This window comes from Epargyreus clarus, unplaced genomic scaffold, assembly GCF_041222505.1.
Source record: "Epargyreus clarus isolate Ecla_fem2 unplaced genomic scaffold, WU_Ecla_fem_2.2 ptg000002l, whole genome shotgun sequence".
In the NCBI taxonomy this organism is placed as follows: Eukaryota; Metazoa; Arthropoda; class Insecta; order Lepidoptera; family Hesperiidae; genus Epargyreus; species Epargyreus clarus.
In genome coordinates this window covers 8,849,676-8,869,459 of record NW_027332210.1, presented here as the reverse complement: position 1 = coordinate 8,869,459, position 19,784 = coordinate 8,849,676, and the positions used below count along the sequence as shown (strand labels likewise).

The window sequence follows — 19,784 nt, the reverse complement described above, 5'->3', positions numbered from 1 at the left end:
CACGCTTGTCGCGACAACGGCGCCATTTATCACTTTTGGCGGAGTTAGGCGGACACGTCAGTAGCAAGCTTCGTAAACAATAACTGAATACTTATACCAAAATAACTAGTAATTACTAGAATAGATTAACATGCCTTATAAAGCCACTAACTAAAATATTCTATAAAATTCACCATTTTGTTTCAATAATAAAGATTAACAGTATTTCTAGATGATCGACTCCACCACGAGACTATTACACGCTTGTCGCGACAACGCCGCCATTTATCACTTTTGGCGGAGTTATAGCGGACACGTCACTAGTAAGCTTCGTAAACAATAACTGAATACTTATACCAAAATAACTAGTAATTACTAGAATAGATTAACATGCCTTATAAAGCCACTAACTAAAATATTCTATAAAATTCACCATTTTGTTTCAATAATAAAGATTAACAGTATTTCTAGATGATCGACTCCACCACGAGACTATTACACGCTTGTCGCGACAACGCCGCCATTTATCACTTTTGGCGGAGTTATAGCGGACACGTCACTAGTAAGCTTCGTAAACAATAACTGAATACTTATACCAAAATAACTAATAATAAGTAGAATATATTTTTATTTTTTTATACTTATACCTAGCTATAAAGCAGGCGGGCTACCTGATGGAAAGCATTCTACGTCACCTATGGACATTTGCAACACCAAGGAAGTCGCCGTCGCCAATGCATCGCAGGCTTTCAAGGAAAGCTTTTTTTGCATCTCTCTTGTCATATCAACATGTCTTCTAATACCACTAAGCAAAATATTCCATAAAATCCATCGTTTTATTTCAATAATAAAGATTAACAGTATTTCTACATGATCGACTCCACGAGCCTATTACACGCTTGTCGCGACAAGACCGCCATTTATCACTTTTGGCGGAGTTATGGCGGACACGTCACTAGCAAGCTTCGTAAACAATAACCTGAATAGTACCGACACACTTGACTTATATTGCTGCTTTATATGTATGTTAATTGACGGATTGTTATATTAATTAAAGTGAAAAAGGGTTAGAATGAAAGATATAAAGAAAAGAAAAACAACTGCATGTTTTATACTATCTCTACCAAAAGTGAACCTAAAAACATCTGAGATCAAATCCACTATAGCATTTTAGTACAGTTATTAACGATAAGAATCAAAAATGTAGATGATATTTGCGCATTTATGCAAAAGCACTTTAATTCGGTTTTTTCCATAAATACACATATGTAGTTCAGTAATATAGGTTTACTGTATTTCTAGATAACTCTTCAACGCCGCCATTTTTCACTTTTGGCAGAATTATTTCGGACACGTCACTAGCAAGCTACATAAATATCCGAAACGCGTTGCTGATTTTTTTTACCATAATACGCAGTTTATACAAAAAATCTTCTTTATAGATAATATTTAACTAAAATATAAAACCTTGGCATAAAACAATATCTAAACAAATAAACAGCAGTGTTAGGCGCTGCTGTGTTCCGGTTTGAAGGGTGTGGTAAGGGAGACAGACTTTTCCGAGGCGTGCCAGCTTAGTCCTCAGGGGTAGCGCCGGTTCTGTGGCCGACCTCAGGCAGAAATATCTAATCCTATCTGGGATTGATTACAGATGTCCATGGGCGGCAGTAGCCACTTACCATCAGTTGGACTGCATGCTCGTCTGGTACTCCTATATTATAAAACAAAATCTTTAAGCGTCTGTTTGTAATATGTAACGTACTAAATTCATACAAAAATGTATACGATACATAATACACGAAATGCAAGTATTATTTTGTATTATTTTTGCCTGTCTGTCTTTCTGTTTGTTTGTGCCGGCTAATACCCGAAACCTCTGGACGGATTTGACAGGAGTTTTTCTAGCAGTTAGCTGATGTTGTAAGAAGTGACTTGGCTACATTTATTATGGAAAAAGAATTAGAGTTCCGCAAAAATAAATTAAAACATAAAATCTCCCGAGTATTTGCTTCAAACGCACCGCAGACCGCAGGTTTTTTTATTCTTCCCTTGAAATCGTAATCTTACTTATTTAATAAGTTTTTGTACACAAAAAAAAAAGATAACAATACATGGAGAAATGGAGTACAAAGGATTGCTTATTCCAAAATGGAATTTCTTCCAGCAACCCTGGGACAGGAATGTGCATACGAAAGGCAAAATTAGTATGCAAGTGTGAAAAACAAAAAAAAATAAACCAAAATAATAATAACTAAATGATTAAATCTTAATTTCAGATAACATCTTGTCTGCACTCCTAAGAAACATATTACTATAATTAACATAACATTGGTTACTTTTACCCAAGCTTAGCCAACACTGTCAGATTTAAGATCTTCAACTAGTCCGAAGCGGCAATACAAACCTTATATCTTCAACTTAAAGTAGATTTTACAAATGTATCCAAGATCTCCAATTTACACTGTCGATCATGCTAATCAGAACAAATTAAAAGCACAAAGTCGAGCTACTAGTAGTACAATACTTATAGAGACTTATTCTACTACATTTTGAAATTTGCCTTTTGTCTAGCACTCCTGGATTAATGCACAGTTTTATAAAGTTCTAAGTTATGTGCCTATAAGAATTTTATTATTAAATTAAGACTGAAGGAAAGCTCAAAGGAAAAACATAATGATTAAGATTAAGATTAAGTCCTTTAAAAGAGATCCCAAATGTTAAATCTACCCATCTATATAGTTCATTAAAAATACATTAATCACTTACACTTATTAATACAACACACAATAACACACTATTAAACAATGTCTATACATTATAGAAGCGATTTAGGGCTAGCTTAAACATGTGATAAAACAGCTATTACACAAGGCATTCTAACTTAGTCCTACAAGGTTACAAGCATCGGTAATAATCGACAAATAGACTTTCATATAAATCCTCTGTCCAAATAGATTTTCTGTCGTATTTGCAATTAGTATAGTTAATATGCTATAAGAGTACCTAAAAAAGTCCACATCATAGCAATTGTTTTAATTTCAAAGAGTTACTTTCTTTATTTCTTCTACTTTTTATATTTTTAAGTTATTTTATTGAATCTGTTGAAATATTATCTAAACAAATGTTAGTAGAATAAGTCCTCAAGTGATTTATTCAAGTTAAAATAGATTTGAAACGGCACGCGACTAGACAAGGATTTGATTAAAGATCAATTGTAGCCACTTTTAGCTGTGAGTCGTAAGTCGCAGTCTTCTAATACAAAGTATTTCATTTAACTTTCTCAGATGTTACCGTCTTGAACCCATTGCTATCCTGCTACTTTGCACAGATTTTTTTAACAAGTTTAAACAGTGATGGGGACTTTTTATCCCTTTTCATCATCATCAACCCATTATCGTCCCACTGCTCCTCTCATATGAGAAGGATTAGGCCATAGCCCACCGCGCTGGCCAAGTGCGTTTTGGTAAACATTTCTCAGGTATGCAGGTTTCCTCACGTTGTTTTCCTTCACCGTTTAAGCAAGTGATAATTAATTTCTAATACGCACATAATTTTTGAAAAATCAGAGGTGCGTGATTAGCCTTTCCGCTCATATTAATCTAGCGTCGAAATAGAAACCATTATCTAAATTCGTACATTCCAAAGTAATGGAGATAAATCGTTGCATTATAACATCGCTTAAGTGATAATATTCTGTTTTGATAGATTCTTTAATAGGAAAATGATAATTAATTGGCTAAGTACTTCAGTAATTCAGTAATTCAGACTCAGAAACGGCGGCTTCCTTACTACCATTTTTTTTTGTTTTAGGAAAATGAAAATGGATATTTGGCCAAGTACGACTGAAACTCAGAAACGGCGGGTTCCGTACTACCATTTTTTTATTTTAGGAAAATGAAAATGGGTAATTGGCCAAATACGATTCAAACTCAGAAACGGCGGCTTTCTTACTACCATTTTTTTTTTTGATGAAAATTGATAATTGGCCAAGTATGATTCAAACTCAGAAACGGCGGGTTTCGTACAAACATTTTTTCACTACTGCAGTCAGCGCGTTATGAAAATCAAAAGCTCTGCCTCTGTATGAAAAATCTGTGTGTTGTATGGGAACCCCGTGTTTATTTTAAGCTCTATTTTTATTTTTAGTGTTTGTTGTTATAGCGGCCATAAAATCTAAACTAATATCTCTGACAAAATTACGGTTACGGGAAAAAGTAAATATAAAGGAGTAGATTAAATGAAATAGTGTGTCCTACATAAAATCCATCAAATTATCATATCGTATGTCCCATCTGAATACATCCGTCATTATTCCAATTTCTACCCAATTACCTCCAAATATATGTTTTAGTGTTGTACTAGTTATTTTATCTCCCATTAAGATATTAACCCTGTTTAGACATCTATTAACCCTTCATCGCGGTTTTGGGGCGTGAATTTTAGGGACATGTTTACTCCAAGTTGTTCTAGAACGTAGAATTATGCGTTATGATAGCGTTATGGGGGTTAATAGGCAAATTTCTGTTTATATTGAGGCCTGTCGTAAAATATGCGGATGAGTGTACAAGTGGGTATAGTAACCCTCACAAGTTCATTGCCAAGGATTGGACAAACAAAGAAACCTTTACGACTTTTTTACATAATAATTTATAGCTATTGTTCAAAATTGTTGGTTACAAAAAGGCAACGACAGGTCGAAGTGGCTATCTCTGGAGGAGGCCTTCACCTAAGAGGGGTTTCTTGCAATTGTATTATGAATATAAATTAAAAAAATAATTAAAATAATATTAGAATTAATATCCTTAATTAATTAATAGAAGATAATTTGAATTAATATTCATTCACTCGTGTGATTGCAGTCCTCGCCTGCGGCTCGGCCTGCAAACTCACACTTGTCAGAAAAAAATTTTTCGTCCTCGTATTGTAATGTACTATTATATAATGCAAGAAATAAACGGCTTTTTTAGTTTTTATTTTATTTTTATTGTATTTATTGTTCATAATTAAAACTTAAAGGTAGAATCATTCATGAGTCGACTGCGAAGGCAATAGCGGCATTCCTTTTACACGTAATGCTTTACAGACCCAACGTATCTAGATTAAGCAATTTCTTCGACTCGAATTGCTTTTATCACATATATATCTACCTCATAAAGGCAGTGTTAAGCAGTGTCATCATCAACCCATTACTGTCCCACTACTGGGCACGGGTCTCCTCTCACAATGAGAAGGATTAGGCCATGGTCTACCGTGCTAGCCAAGTGCGTATTCGTAGACTTCACATACCTTTAAGGGTTTTTTTTACGATCTCTAAGGTATGTAGGTTACCTCACGATGTTTTCCTTCATCGTTAAAACCAGGGATAATTAATAGTAACACACACATAACTTTGAAAATTAGGTGCTTGCTTAGTATTCACACTTCAGACCCCTCAATCAAGAGCCCGAGTTGAAACCACTAAGGTATCACTGCTTCCCACACATCATATTCATATATAAATATACTAGCTGACCCGGCAAACATTGTTACCATATAAATAAAAAATGTTAAGGGTGAAAAACCCTTATCACTTAGGGGTATGAAATAAATAGTAGCCGATTCTCAGACCTACTAAATATGCATATAAAAATTGGTGAAAATCAGTAAAGCCGTTTCAGAGGAGTACGGTAACTAACATTGTGACACGAGAATTTTATATATAAGATTTATATGTATCATAGATATTTATCTCGAACAACACAGATAAATGTCCAGTTGTTTAAAACTTTTTCCCAACCAGTCGCCACTTCAACCCCTAACATTTCGAGCATTTACCAACTTTGCTTTTAATCAGAACTCAGCAATTAGTCCAAATGTATTTGAAGCTGAAACCGAACTTAGCGAACGGTCTCCACACATTAAAACAAAGGACAATAACTCCGTAGGATGGTGTCGGTTACGTAAGGTGACCATTTGATTGTAAAGTATGAGAAAGTCCCATTGTAGGCTTTGTATTTTTTTCACAATATAGTAGCAATTTAGCGGGTAGTCCACCTGATGGTAAGTGGCTACTGCCGCTCATGGACATCTGTAATCAACTCCAGATCAAATCAGATTCCTACCTACCAACGGCTGGACACAGAAGCGCCGCTAACTTACTGAGCTAGTATAGTGTGGGGCTAAGGCACCTTAATATAAGTTAGTGTTAGAGTAATATTATGTTAGTAATAATAAAGCATTAATTCCATCAAAACGCCTTTTACTAAGAACCTGCCTGCGACATCACCACAGACAATACCTCGGAAAAGTATGCCTCCCTGACCACACCCTTCAAACCAGAACACTGTAACACTTGACACTTCTGTTATTGGGCAGAAATAGATGTCGCTATAGTGCCGCCAGAATCGAACCACAGAGAATTCTACCACGTTCAAAACTTGTTTAGGACAATTTGTATTGTATCCTTAATAGGTAAATGGTATGGTCACCCTACCCAGGCCACATGGCGCGCTCCCAACCGACCCATTAACTAGTAACTGATATTTTTGTCATAACTCTCACTTTTTGCATGGACTTTTTCTATTACTGTGTTCTCTTTGCGCTTTGTGGTTGGCAGCCGATGAAATTACGAACATAAGTCAGAGTTAAAAATAGGTGTTAAGAAAAACCTAAAAGCTAACTGAAGCTGAAAATGAAAAATAAATATAAACTCGAAGTTGGTAGAACCCTCCGTGATTCGACTCCGACGGCACCAGCACTACACCTTTTTCTGCCTAATAACAGCAGTGTTGAGCGCTGCTGTATTCTACTTTGAAGGGTGTGGTAAGGGATACATACTTTTCCGTGGCATTCCAGCTTAGTCCTCAGGGGCAACGGCGCATCTGTGGTCAACCATAGGTAGAAATCTAAACTTATCTGGGGTTAATTATTTATGTCCATAGGCGACTTATACCTACTTATCGTCTGACGGACTTCATGATCTTTTACTACACCAAAGTTATAACTAACATCCAATATGCCGTCAGAGCTAGACCTAATTGATTTGATATAATCCGCGCCAAACTGCTAGTCCGCTCTGAAATTGTTGTAGGTGTAGTCATACAATTTGCTACGGCGACGCGATTCATTTCTATATTCAGAGCGGACTAGTAGTTTTACGCGGACTATACTTAACAATCCTTTCATATCATTCGAATTTAATCAGTAATAATATTCGACATTCGTTGAAACAAAACCTAAGTCTACGAATCCGTATTCCCGAATTGAATATTTTTTACTCATTCATTCGTTAGCTAATGCAATTGCCCTGCGGGGTACCTAAAGTGGCAACCCCGTTGTGTGCATTAACTCATTCTCTCATTCACTCTCTTTTGAAACGGTTGGTTACCATTTCTGTATTTTCGTTAACAAAGAAATATTTCTCTGTACGTAAAGATAAATTAATAAAGGGTCGTGACCGCACTTGACGAGTTCTTATTGATTTATAACACGAAAAAGGTAGTCAAAAAGTTACTTTGTGTTTTTATTTGACTTGGAAACAATTTTCGAAACAAACAGCCTAATTTAATATGGTATGCTTGTATATAACGTACAACAGAAATACCATTTTTGATCTATGTTTACTGTGCGTGGCTCTACATAACTACTTAGGTGGTAGAATTCTTTGTGGTTCGACTCCGGCGGCATCACCGCCACACCTTTTTCTACCTAATAACAGCAGTGTTAGGCGCTGCTGTGTTCCGTTTTGAAGGGTGTGGTAAGGGAGACATACTTTTCCGAGGCGTTCCAGCTTAGTCCTCAGGCCTAGCGGCGCATCTGTGGCCGACCTCAGGTAGGAATATCTAATCCTATCTGGGGCTGACCATCAGGTGGACTGCATGTTCGTCTGCTACTACTATATTATAAAAATAAATATAAATCTTTGAATAAACGAATAAATAAATATCATTTTTAAAACACTAGTTTGTTGATGCAAGCTCATTATAGAAACGTTTGAACCAATTTCAGATAAATTTTCAGCCTATTACTGAAAATAATAACAATATACTTGCTACTTTTTACAGTTTTAACCGTTAAAAATTCGTGTCCATGGAAAAAATCTACATAAAAATATAAGAAGGTAAATTAGCAAGCAAACAGCAACATAATAACTATCCATAACTAACCATAACACAATCAAAACTAAAAAAACTAATAACTAAAAACGCTGTAAAAAATTCATGATTCATTTGGTAATTTTATACTATAACTCTGATAACGATAAGCTATAATTTATACGTTTTTAATCACATCGTGCTTTAGAAAACTCAACTATACAGATTCAACAGCGACGTGTAGCGCCATCTATTAGCAAATCGGTGAAAGTCAAAACTCCACAAAGCGTACTAATTGGTTTCATGGGATTATCTTGGATTATCCAGAATATGTCGTTACGCAGGAGTGAACACTATCCGCTTAGGTTCTCATACCTAGTAGTCCCGATTTTAATGGAAAAGAATTATGTTAGTATTCTATGTCTACAAGTACCTACTGTATCGCTGTCAGTAAAGGGCAGATACTTCTGCCATAACTATTTTTTTATAATATAGGAATAGCATACAGTCCATCTGATGGTACTCGTAAGTGGCTCCTGCCGCCCATGGACGTCTGTAATTAACCTCAGTTAAGATTACATTCCTACCGGAGGTCGGCTACCGATGCGCCGCTACCCCTGACGACTTCGATGGAACGCTCGGAAATGTATGTCTACCTTACCACACCCTTTAAACCAGAACGCAGCAACGCTTAACACTGCTGATAATAGGCAGAAATAGGTGTGGCAGTGGTGCCGCCGAAGTTCACCATAAAGGGTTCTTCTACATATTTCTACTTTTAAGCAGTTCAAGAAATTCTTGCATTTTGGTGGAAAAGTAAGAATGTCGGTTTTAGCTCAGACTAAAATTAGAGGATAAAATGAAACAATTAATACAAACATCAAAAATATAATCACAACAATTCACGGAGAGTCAATATGTATATTAAACAATCTGTAGGCGCAGAACTCCATCAATGCCAAACCTAAGGGGTACAAGACCTTAGGTCCCATTTGCGGGGTTAAGAAATACGCAAAAAGACCTGCACCCGCCGTATACCACCCCCATTCCCTGTTATGTTGCAACGAATAATGGGCGAGAGATAAAATATTGCACGCGATAACCAAATTCCCCAATTGGACATTATCATTTCCCGCCAACGCCATAGCAAACGGTATCAAACCAGAGACAAGATGGAGTGTGCTTAGAGCCGAATCCCCTCTATATAAATCCGCGTTTAAACACGGCAAGGCGAGGTACCTACTGGCCGTGTAACTCACGTCGTAGGCTGGCTTGAAATCGTTGTTGAAGCGTCCACCTAGAATATAAAATTCATAATAAATAACGAATGCTAATTTAATTTTTTTATATAATATAGAAGTAGCAGACGAGCATGCAGTCCACTTGATGGTAAGTGGCTACTGCCGCCCATGGACATCTGTAATCAACCCCAGATAGGATTCCTACCTGAGGTCGGCCACAAATGCGCCGCTACCCCTGAGGACTAAGCTGGAACGCCTCGGAAAACTGTCTCCCTTACCACACCAACTACCAATGGACAACGTTTTCACTGGTGATGTGGTGCTGGACCATATGATTTTTAAAAGAAATAAATTGTATGTATTGAAAATTATGTTGAATTGATAATTGTGTTAAAAAATATATCAACTAGAGATGCGACGGACATCTGGCAACTATGCGATATCCCGCCTATCCGGCGACCTAAACATTATCTGGCTATATACCAGATAGTAGCACCTATTCCTCACCATGGAATGGAACGAGTTTAATTTGTAAATAAGCCTTTTCCTTTAGTTTGTCATCCATAATTATTTCCCCGAATTTAATCCTTACAAGCGACCCTATTCAATGGTGGAATAATACAGGCTGTTTTTTTTTTCAAAAAGAACTAGTTCGATTCCCGGATAAGGAAATAGATTATTTTTTAATTTAGTGTGGCACTTTTAATTTTCACAAAATCGCCCTCGTACTCCATTCAGAATTTTTTGGGTAATCTTTACAGCTTCGGATTATATGCCTACTTGAAAAAATTTAGGACTTTTACAGTAGAAGTCCGGTCAATCTTGAAATTTGCTGGCAAATCTTAACATTTACTAACTCACAGAGGTAAAAGCCCGAAGTGATCTGAGACCATCGTTTATTTCGGACTTTCATACCATTCATTTGGTAAATCTTAGGATTTACATCAGAATTTAGTATTTCATACTGGGTTTTTAGGATTAGTTAAAAGCTTTGTGAGATACAGCTGTATTGCTCTTCTCTAATTTTGGTAAAGTTCCGCCGGGTAACCGGTTATCCGGCCAAAATGTAGGTCGGATATCCGGTACCCGGTATCCGGTCATACCGCTATCCCTGCCCACACTAATATTAACAGCTTCTAAAATGATTTAACTGACAAAAGTTCTAACTCTGATAGTGGAGGAATCCCAGTACTCCGTGTACGAAGAAGTTGCCATGCATCCCCGGATGTGTGAAACTCCGGCTATGCATTCGGCTAATCCCCCTCCCGGCCACGCAACACAGCACAATATGTGCGATAGCGGCGTTAATGTTATCTTCATCTTGACCCATATCACGTTAAAAAATATTGTTAAAAAATCATTACTTTTGACGATGTCAAAAAAATCTTCGATTATATTCTTATTATAGCCATTCAAAAGATACTCTATGGTGTACGTCGTAGAGAAAACAGTATATATAATCGTAGTCATAATAACATACGAAAAAATAATAAATAAAATAGTAATAACAGATTTTATGGCTGTATAATGTTATTTCCTTTGAACTTATTAAGTTGGACAAACTAAAAAAATACATGTTGAACCTATGGGTACTTACTACAGATGCAAAAATAACAAACGAACAATTATTGAAATTAAAAAACTAAAAATACATATCAAAGTGTAGTACATCTTTTTCATGTATTTTTGATAAATAATTATGATAAATTATTTTAAATAAATACTAAGCTGCACAATATCGCTTTCGTTTGTCTACCATGAAAAGGTCGAATTAAAAAGTGACAACAATCATAGACAAATCAAAATCAAACCAGGCAGAGCAGGCCAGCTTCCATTTTGCTAATAAATGCGTAAGATATTATAAAAAATAACGTCTAAAATCTTTTTGTGTGCTAACATCCATTTCGCGTCGATAATCAAGACGTTACAGTGAATACACGATAATGGCGGCCAGTGATTCCGGGACGGATGAATCACTCTACCCTATTGCGGTTTTGATTGACGAGTTGAAAAATGAAGATGTCCAACTCAGGTTGAATTCGATCAAGAAACTGTCGACCATCGCTCTAGCGCTCGGTGTGGAGAGGACCAGATCTGAGTTGATACCATTCTTGACGGAAACCATATACGATGAAGATGAAGTACTGCTTGCTCTCGCTGAACAACTTGGTAAGTTCTTACGTTCGATGATATGATTGTAGTATAAAAGTTATAACCATAATACTACCTACATTTCTCATTAATTAGCCATTACATGGGTTTGTTAGTCTCTGCGCTAATTAACTATTTATAGATACGAGGGATTCGTGTCAGTTCAAGTGGTAAAACTAACAAACCTTTTGCCTATATGTTATAACTAAATGAATGTTCCGTTAATAACTCTGTCTCTTTAGGGTAATTATTGAACAATTGATGTGTGTCAATTATAATTACACTTTAATCGCTACTAATCCCATTATAATCAAATAAGGAAATTTATAATGTAATTTTATGTTGTTTCCTTTGCATTCAAAACCTCATTTTGCCATGTGTAGATGACATTGAGTTCAGCTTGAACCCCTTTTGGTTCTCATAGTGATTAAGCTATGTTATAAGCAATATTTATTTAATATTTTGTCAATTTTAGTAACACTAAGGGAAAAATTGGATTCTAAGAATTTGACTGCAAACAGATGTCATTTTACAATGTAAACATTATATCTATTATTATCGCCATTTCTTCTATATATGTAAAGAATACACATGTGTTTTTTTTACATCCCACCTCTACGAAAGAAAATTTACATGGGGTTTCTACTAAGACAATCAGCTTTAGATTTTTTTTTCCAACAGCATATTTTATACTACTACTACATTTTCTTCATAAACTTACATATATAGGTTCTTAGGTATTAGAATGAGTATCTAAAATTCTTAATATTTCTTAATATGCAGGGTGAATTTTTCAAATAGGCCTTCAAGGCTAAATCCGTAACTATATACATATAGCGAAACTATATATACGTAGCGAAAAATGCTGAAAGGAGTTACGAGTCCTTATAATTTCGGAGTTGGCCCTGAAGGCCTTTTTGAAAAATTCACCCTGTATATTAAGAAAAACATCAAGTCTCCTTGGAGTCGGTAGATTGGTCTTAACCTATGTTCTCCTATTCTAAACCCTATATTAAGCTAAAAATATTACACCCAAGCTCACATAAAGCATGCTATGTAGTATATTAACAATGAAAGCATGTATAAACATATTTTTTTAATTCTCAGTATTGTAAAACAAACAAATCTATAATTGTGCCTCCCAGCTCGGCTATTTTTGATGTAAACACTTCACACGTGTTTATCTATTTAGTAGCCATATCTTACTTTGTTATATTTAGAGTGTTATAGATGCTGTTGTAGTCCGCTTTCATTGTATATATTACAAGACTAGTCTGGTCTGTCCTGACATATCCAATAGTCTAGGGTAGACATATACATAGATTTAATTTATGTTTATCATTGGAATTGTTTCGAACTGTTTATAGATAAGGTAAAAAGATATCTCTTTGTCAATAGTTGAAAGTTGGTTACTTCCAAGAAAGGTGTAATTTTTTCTACATTATGTTTAAGAAGTACAATTATATAGCAATGATAGCCTAGTGGATACAAACTCTGCAATCTCATGCTCTGATTTTTCAAAGTTATGTGGTGGACTATAGTCTAAACCTTGAAAAGAGACTGGTATCCATTGGTAGGACAGTAATGGGTTAACAACAACAATGATACAGGGACCATCCACATCTTTTTTTTTTATAATATAGGAGTAGCAGACGAGCATGCAGTCCACCTGATGATAAGTGGCTACTGCCGCCCATGGACATCTGTAATCAACCCCAGATAGGATTAAATATTCCTGTCTATCTGAGGTCGGCCACAGATGCACCGCTACCCCCTGAGGACTAAACTGGAACGCCTCGTAAAAGTTTGTCTCCCTTACCACACCCTTCAAAACGGAACACTGCTGTTATAAGGTAGAAATAGGTGTGGCAGTGGTGCCGCCTGAGTCGAACCTCTGTAGGGTTCTACCACCTTTAAATGAACATAAGTTATACTAAAATACTAAGAATACATTCAAACATTACAGGCAACTTCATCAACCTGGTGGGAGGTGGCGAGTACGCACACTGCCTGCTGCCACCGCTGGAGTCACTCGCCACCGTGGAGGAGACCGTGGTGAGGGACAAGGCGGTGGCGTCTCTCCGCGCGGTGGCGGCTCATCACACGCCGCAAGCGTTGGAACAACACTTCGTGCCACTTGTCCAACGCTTGGCTGGAGGTGATTGGTTCACATCGAGGGCGTCTGCTTGTGGACTGTTGAGGTTAGTGTCTTTATGTCATGTCGTAATGACCCGCGTGGCGGAGCCGTCACTATACCGGTCTGACGCGCAGAAGTTCCTAGGTTCGATCTCTGGTCAGACAGATTTGTAAGTTATGAATTAGGTTTCTGTTTCTGGGTCTGGGTGTTTGTGTATTTGTCACTGTGTGTGTCCATAGCATCCATAATACAGGGAATCCTTGTGTGAGGTTGTTAGTGTAGAAAACATTTAATGTTAGCTATAAAAGACTGAAGATATTCTAAAACATTATTGACTGTCGGTATAGGTGGCAAAACTATTTTAACGGCAGAGCATTGTGAACACAGTTTTAAAATTAGATGGAATCAATTTTATTGTTCTATTAATATTTGCTGAACCAACCTTGATGAGAACTACTTATGATTAATGCAAGGCCAATGTTTATTGTTGACTTTTTTTAAGTAATTATCGTGATGCAAAATTCTCACATTAATTATTTGACTTTGAAATTTAAATATAATTATTATTTTTTGAGTTAGTGTTCTCAAATGGAACTGAATGGAAATACAATATATTTTCTACTATAACTAAATGTCATATATACGTAACTGGGGGACTACCTACAATACACATACACTGCATCTTCCTGTCCACCTGACCCTGACGCTCATACACTCCCATTGTTAAGGAGAAATCTTAAAACAAACATTCCTGTCCTATATGTATATCAAAATATAATAGTGACGCTGTAACAATGTCGGCAATGAAGGCAGAATTGCATTGACACTTGCTGTGCCAGTATCACATGATGGCAATGTCAAATTAATATCACTATACAGTGACCACTGACCCTCAGAGATCTTTTCGAACTAATAAAATAAACAAATAAATATATTTAAAGTAAATGTTACTATGTAACGACACTGTTATCCTAACATCCTACTATGCTACAAGCGCATTTCTCCCTTGATAAACATTATCATGCCTTATCTATCATCATTATACTCATCATCAACCCATTATTGTCCCACTGCTAGGCACTGGTCTCTCAGAATGAGAAGGATTAGGCTATAGTCCACTGTGCTGGCCAAGTGCGTATTGGTAGACTTCTCATACCTTTGAGATTTTTTTTTTATAAATCTCAGGTATGCAGGTTTCCTCGCGATGTTTTCCTTCACCGTTTAAGCAAGTGACAATTAATTTCTAATACGCACATAATTTTGCAAAAATCAGCTGTGCGTGCCTGGGATTTGAACCTCGGACCCCTCGATCGAGAGGCCGGGTTTCTCAACCACTAGGCTATCATTGCCTTATGATGCCAATATGTTAGTAACCCTCTAACAACGAGCCCCTGTCCCCCAGCGTGTGCTACACTCGCGTCTCGGCGGCGGTGAAGGCGGAACTCCGGCAACACTTCCGCTCGCTGTGCCAGGACGACACCCCGATGGTGCGCCGCGCCGCTGCATACAAACTGGGCGAGTTCGCGAGAGTCGTCGAAGTGGAGTATGTCAAGAGTGATCTGATACCGATGTTCATTAATTTGGCACAGGTGAGAACTATACTATATTATAGTTTGATTTTATGAGCGTGAGTTGAGTATCATACTATTGATTGTGAGTTTAAATGGTTTGAGTGCATGATAAGCATGACTATGTTGATTTGATTTTTGTAATATTGAAGTAGCAGATGCTCATAGTCCTATATGGAAAGTGTGTACTGTCTCCTATGGACATCTGTAATCAACCCGAGATAAGCGTCCTGTCTGACGTCAGTCATAGATGCTACTCCTGAGGACTAAATTTGAATACTTTGGGTAAGTATGTCCCTTACCACACCCTTCAAACAGAAATACACTGATATTGTTAGAAAGAAAAAGTGTAGGAATGGTGCCTCTAGAGACGAACCACAACTGTTTAAGCTTTGTGATTTTTACAGAAATAGAACATATAATTTTACATTAACATTATGTAACTTACTTACATTACATTACTTAAGTATACAAAGAAACATAATTTCCTCTCTTTCCATCAGTTTCAATGTGTGTGGTATGTGTATAGAGTATGAACAAGTTTTATATAAAGTAGAAGCAACAAAACATGTCAACTATTTATTTTACCACATCCTCCAAACTCTATATAGGAACTGTTCTACTTGTATATAAAAGAATTACCTATTTGATGGCATTGAAACAACTCCAATATTATTTAAAGATTTTAAAGATTTATTGAACAAAAACACGTTACAGAAAATACAGTAATTCGTAAACATCTGCAATAGTAGAAAACTGTGTCGCAGGTGTTTACGCCCATACCGGGTAACACAGTAATGATATGTTCAATACAGATTAATTTTCTTATTTCATATGTACATACATTCTGAATATTTATAATTATATATGCAAAGTAAGCTATTTCGTAAATATATACATTATGATTGTAGATTATATCCAGAAGACGCTAATAAAACCTATCTCCGCAGGACGAGCAAGACTCAGTCCGCCTCCTCGCAGCCGAGGCTTGTGCGGCAGTAGCGGCGCTGTTGCCGCCTGAAGATATGGAGCAACTGGTGATGCCGACTGTCCGCGGTCGCGCCGGCGACACCTCGTGGCGTGTGCGATACATGGTGGTTGACAAGTTAGTATAGACCATGTTTCTTTCACTGAACTATTTTCAGATGTTTTAATGCATATGTAGTTCAAAGAAACACCTTATTCAGCTTGTATCGAGATGGCGCCGCTGTCCAAAACATTGGCAGCTGACTAGTTCAATGGCAAACAATTTAATAGTTATTAGGAGCTATGTACAATTAATTACGAAGAAAAACTAGATATCGAAAGAGCTATAATATTTAGAAAATGGTGGTAGTGAATTGTAAGGTCAAAGGCTCACTGGTTATCGTAGCTGCACTTATTTATGCCTAATCAATTAAGTTACAGTACTGTGCACAGTATCGCTTTTATTACTGTACTATAATTTGAAGTTCTGCTTTAATAGAAGGAAATATAATAACCATGTCTTATAGAAATTTTATACTTAAACCCTATGAAATACTTTACAAGAATTGTTTTTTTGCTCGTACATCTTCATCATCTTTTCTACACTTACCAGGCATAAGCTATTAGATCTCATAAAATTTCCACCGCAGGCTTATTATATTCTATTCTCATCAAATTCTGTGGTATATAACAAATGCAAGACTCCACAAGGAACTGGGCATTAGAACCATTAAGGAAGAAATAAGGGACAAAACTTTAACATACAAACTTAAGATACAAAATTACCCAAAGAGATTAGTATCCCAACTTATGGACGATATATTTCCCAGCATGCGAAGACTTAAAAGAAGAGTTGTCCATGACTTACTCTGATGAGAACTTAGAGGGCATGTCACAAGACCTATGCCTCGTATTAACTCACACATGGCCCGAAATATTGCTGAATGTCCATACGGAAAATATATCAAATTCCTTTGTCTATTATAAAATGATATTCCCATTTTAAGGTTCGTGGAGCTGCAGCAGGCCGTGGGTCCGGACCTGGCGCGCTCGGACCTCGCGCAGATCTTCCAGGCGCTGCTCAAGGACACCGAGGCTGAAGTAAGGGCTGCTGCTGCTGGGAAAGTAAGTTTTGCCTTGGTTCTTTTTATATAGTGCTATTTCTGTTTATAATAACGAGGTGCTCCTCTGTGCCTTTAAAATATTTTTTTACTATACACTTTGCAATATTCCAAGGTATAAAAAATGTTATGTACAGATAAAGAGTTTAAGAATGTACACATAAATTACTATATGTCTGATTTAATACTACTATTCATCAAACCAAAATGCAGTAGTAAAATTATGAACACCCATGGAGATACTCTTATAAAATAATCTACTTACATTATAACTTATAACATAATCTTTTTATTATTTTCTTATGTAGTAACCATTTGAAATTCAAATAAAAACTTATTAATTGCAATTCCAGGTGAAAGATTTCTGCATGAATTTGGACAAGGCTCACCAGGAACACATCATAATGAACATGATCCTGCCGCAGATCAAGGATTTGGTGTGCGATCCGAATCAGCACGTTAAGTCGGCTCTCGCCTCCGTCATCATGGGCTTGAGTCCCATCGTGGGTAGACAGAACACGATCGAACACCTGTTGCCGCTGTTCCTCACGCAGTTGAAGGATGAGTGCCCAGAAGTCAGGCTGAATATTATCTCCAATTTGGAGTGTGTGAACGAAGTCATTGGAATACAACAGCTGGTACAATCCCTCCTGCCAGCGATCGTGGAACTAGCTGAAGATACGAAATGGCGTGTAAGGCTTGCTATTATCGAACACATGCCGTTGTTAGCTGGTCAGCTTGGACAAGAGTTCTTCGACGAGAAACTCACGGGACTTTGCATGTCCTGGCTCATAGATCACGTGTACGCAATCCGCGAGGCTGCGACTCTGAACCTTAAGAAACTCGTGGAGCAGTATGGAGCGCCCTGGGCGGAGACTAACGTCATCCCGAAAGTACTTGCCATGTCCCGCGAACAGAACTACCTCCACCGCATGACTTACTTATTCTGCATCAACGTCCTATCAGAGGTCTGCGGTAAGGACATCACTACTAGAGTCCTCCTGCCAACAGTGCTTTCGATGGCCGACGACAACGTCGCGAACGTTCGATTCAACGTCGCCAAAACTCTACAAAAGATGGCGCCCTATCTCGACCCCGCGGTCATTCAGCCACAAGTGAAACCCGTCCTGGAGAAACTAAACGTAGATCCGGACGTAGATGTGAAATACTTCGCCTCCGAAGCCATCGCCGGCATAGCCGGTTAAGCTGTATTTAGTCACAATGCAATATGTATTTTCTAGTATATATTTATTCGTAAACTCAAAGAAAATACCCATTTTTACCTAACAAAAGGTAACTTTCATTCCAGTGTTAACATCCGCAGACATCATTTTGGAGGGCATTTAATTTGCACTTTTGAAATTGTAATAATCTTAAATTTAATATAGTTAATAAAATCAATTAGTTGTTTTATTTATAAATATTTAAACTAACCTTAACTACACCATTATTTTCTTTATTATTATTTCTTATATTTTAACATATTTATTCGTTATTACTTTAGTATATAGTGTAGCGAATATGTTTGTATTTGATTGACCTGATGGTATGACAGGTCTAATTAATTATATTTTTGAGGCATTTTTAATGCTAATTTTGGGTTACAACTGTTTCACTAGATCTATGATACTTTTATAAACCAAAAACCTATCTATCTAGCCAGAAATAACAGGCATGTTAATTTTACAGAGATACTGCATTTGCTGCAGTTTAATAAGTGTAATAATAATTTAATTCATATCATCAGGAAATTACGAAATTTCAAAATGAGGTCACCACCATAAAAGAATAAAATTCGTACAAAAAAAAAGAATTGACGACAAATAAGCAATCTTGAGGAGCCTCATTTTAAACGAGGTCATACCTTTTATCTGAGATCAGAAAAAGTAATCAGATAAAAAGATCTTTCACAGCAACAATGGAAAAACCAAGGAGATTGTAAAATAATCTTTAAAATTTGTAATGTGCTCTGCTCAAAAATCAAATGGAAAACTCCAGAAGTAATACGCTTATTATTTACAAAAAAAATATTGAGTATGCACATCTTATTTCATGACTCGTTCATATTAGAAGGACGCTTATTCATAAGTGGTTCCAAAAATAAAAATAACAATAAACTTTATACTTTTTATTTCCATTCAAACAACATTATCCTAATTCACTTTAAACATTGAACTTTTAGTGTTTCGCACGAAGTGAACAGGAAAATCTATTTGGAATGTAACACTAGTTACGGGGTTATGAAAATAATACATTGTATTTTACAAACATTTATAGAGTGAACAAGCTAAATATCACGCGACGATATTATTGAACGTCAGAATAATTTACCGATACAATTTATTGAAATTTCGTAACATTTGAACACATATCAACTATTTGTGCACAAAAATAATATAACAATATATTGTCTGTATAATTTCATAGTGTCACAAGCACCAAAAAAATGGCATCTATTTAATTAAATACAGTTAAATAATTTATCACCACACTCTACTTTATATGACAGGAATATATACATTGACGGCGACATTTCTTTATATAGTAGC

The 19,784-nt window shown here is 36.5% G+C and overlaps 2 protein-coding genes across 2 annotated transcripts; one reads left to right on the top strand and one right to left on the bottom strand.

The window, feature by feature from the left end:
* Positions 1-8,923: 8,923 nt before the first annotated feature.
* On the bottom strand, positions 8,924-10,715 carry LOC140745147 (uncharacterized). The gene is made up of 2 exons (XM_073076919.1): positions 10,460-10,715; positions 8,924-9,348 (listed from the first exon to the last, which is right to left on the bottom strand). The coding sequence occupies exons 1-2, from the start codon at positions 10,620-10,622 to the stop codon at positions 8,954-8,956; spliced, it is 558 nt and encodes a 185-aa protein (XP_072933020.1). The 5' UTR covers positions 10,623-10,715; the 3' UTR covers positions 8,924-8,953.
* A 360-nt stretch (positions 10,716-11,075) lies between these two features.
* On the top strand, positions 11,076-18,636 carry LOC140747390 (serine/threonine-protein phosphatase PP2A 65 kDa regulatory subunit). Its single transcript, XM_073079824.1, has 6 exons — positions 11,076-11,461; positions 13,410-13,644; positions 14,983-15,169; positions 16,099-16,253; positions 17,122-17,239; positions 17,589-18,636. The coding sequence occupies exons 1-6, from the start codon at positions 11,236-11,238 to the stop codon at positions 18,438-18,440; spliced, it is 1,773 nt and encodes a 590-aa protein (XP_072935925.1). The 5' UTR covers positions 11,076-11,235; the 3' UTR covers positions 18,441-18,636.
* Positions 18,637-19,784: the final 1,148 nt, after the last annotated feature.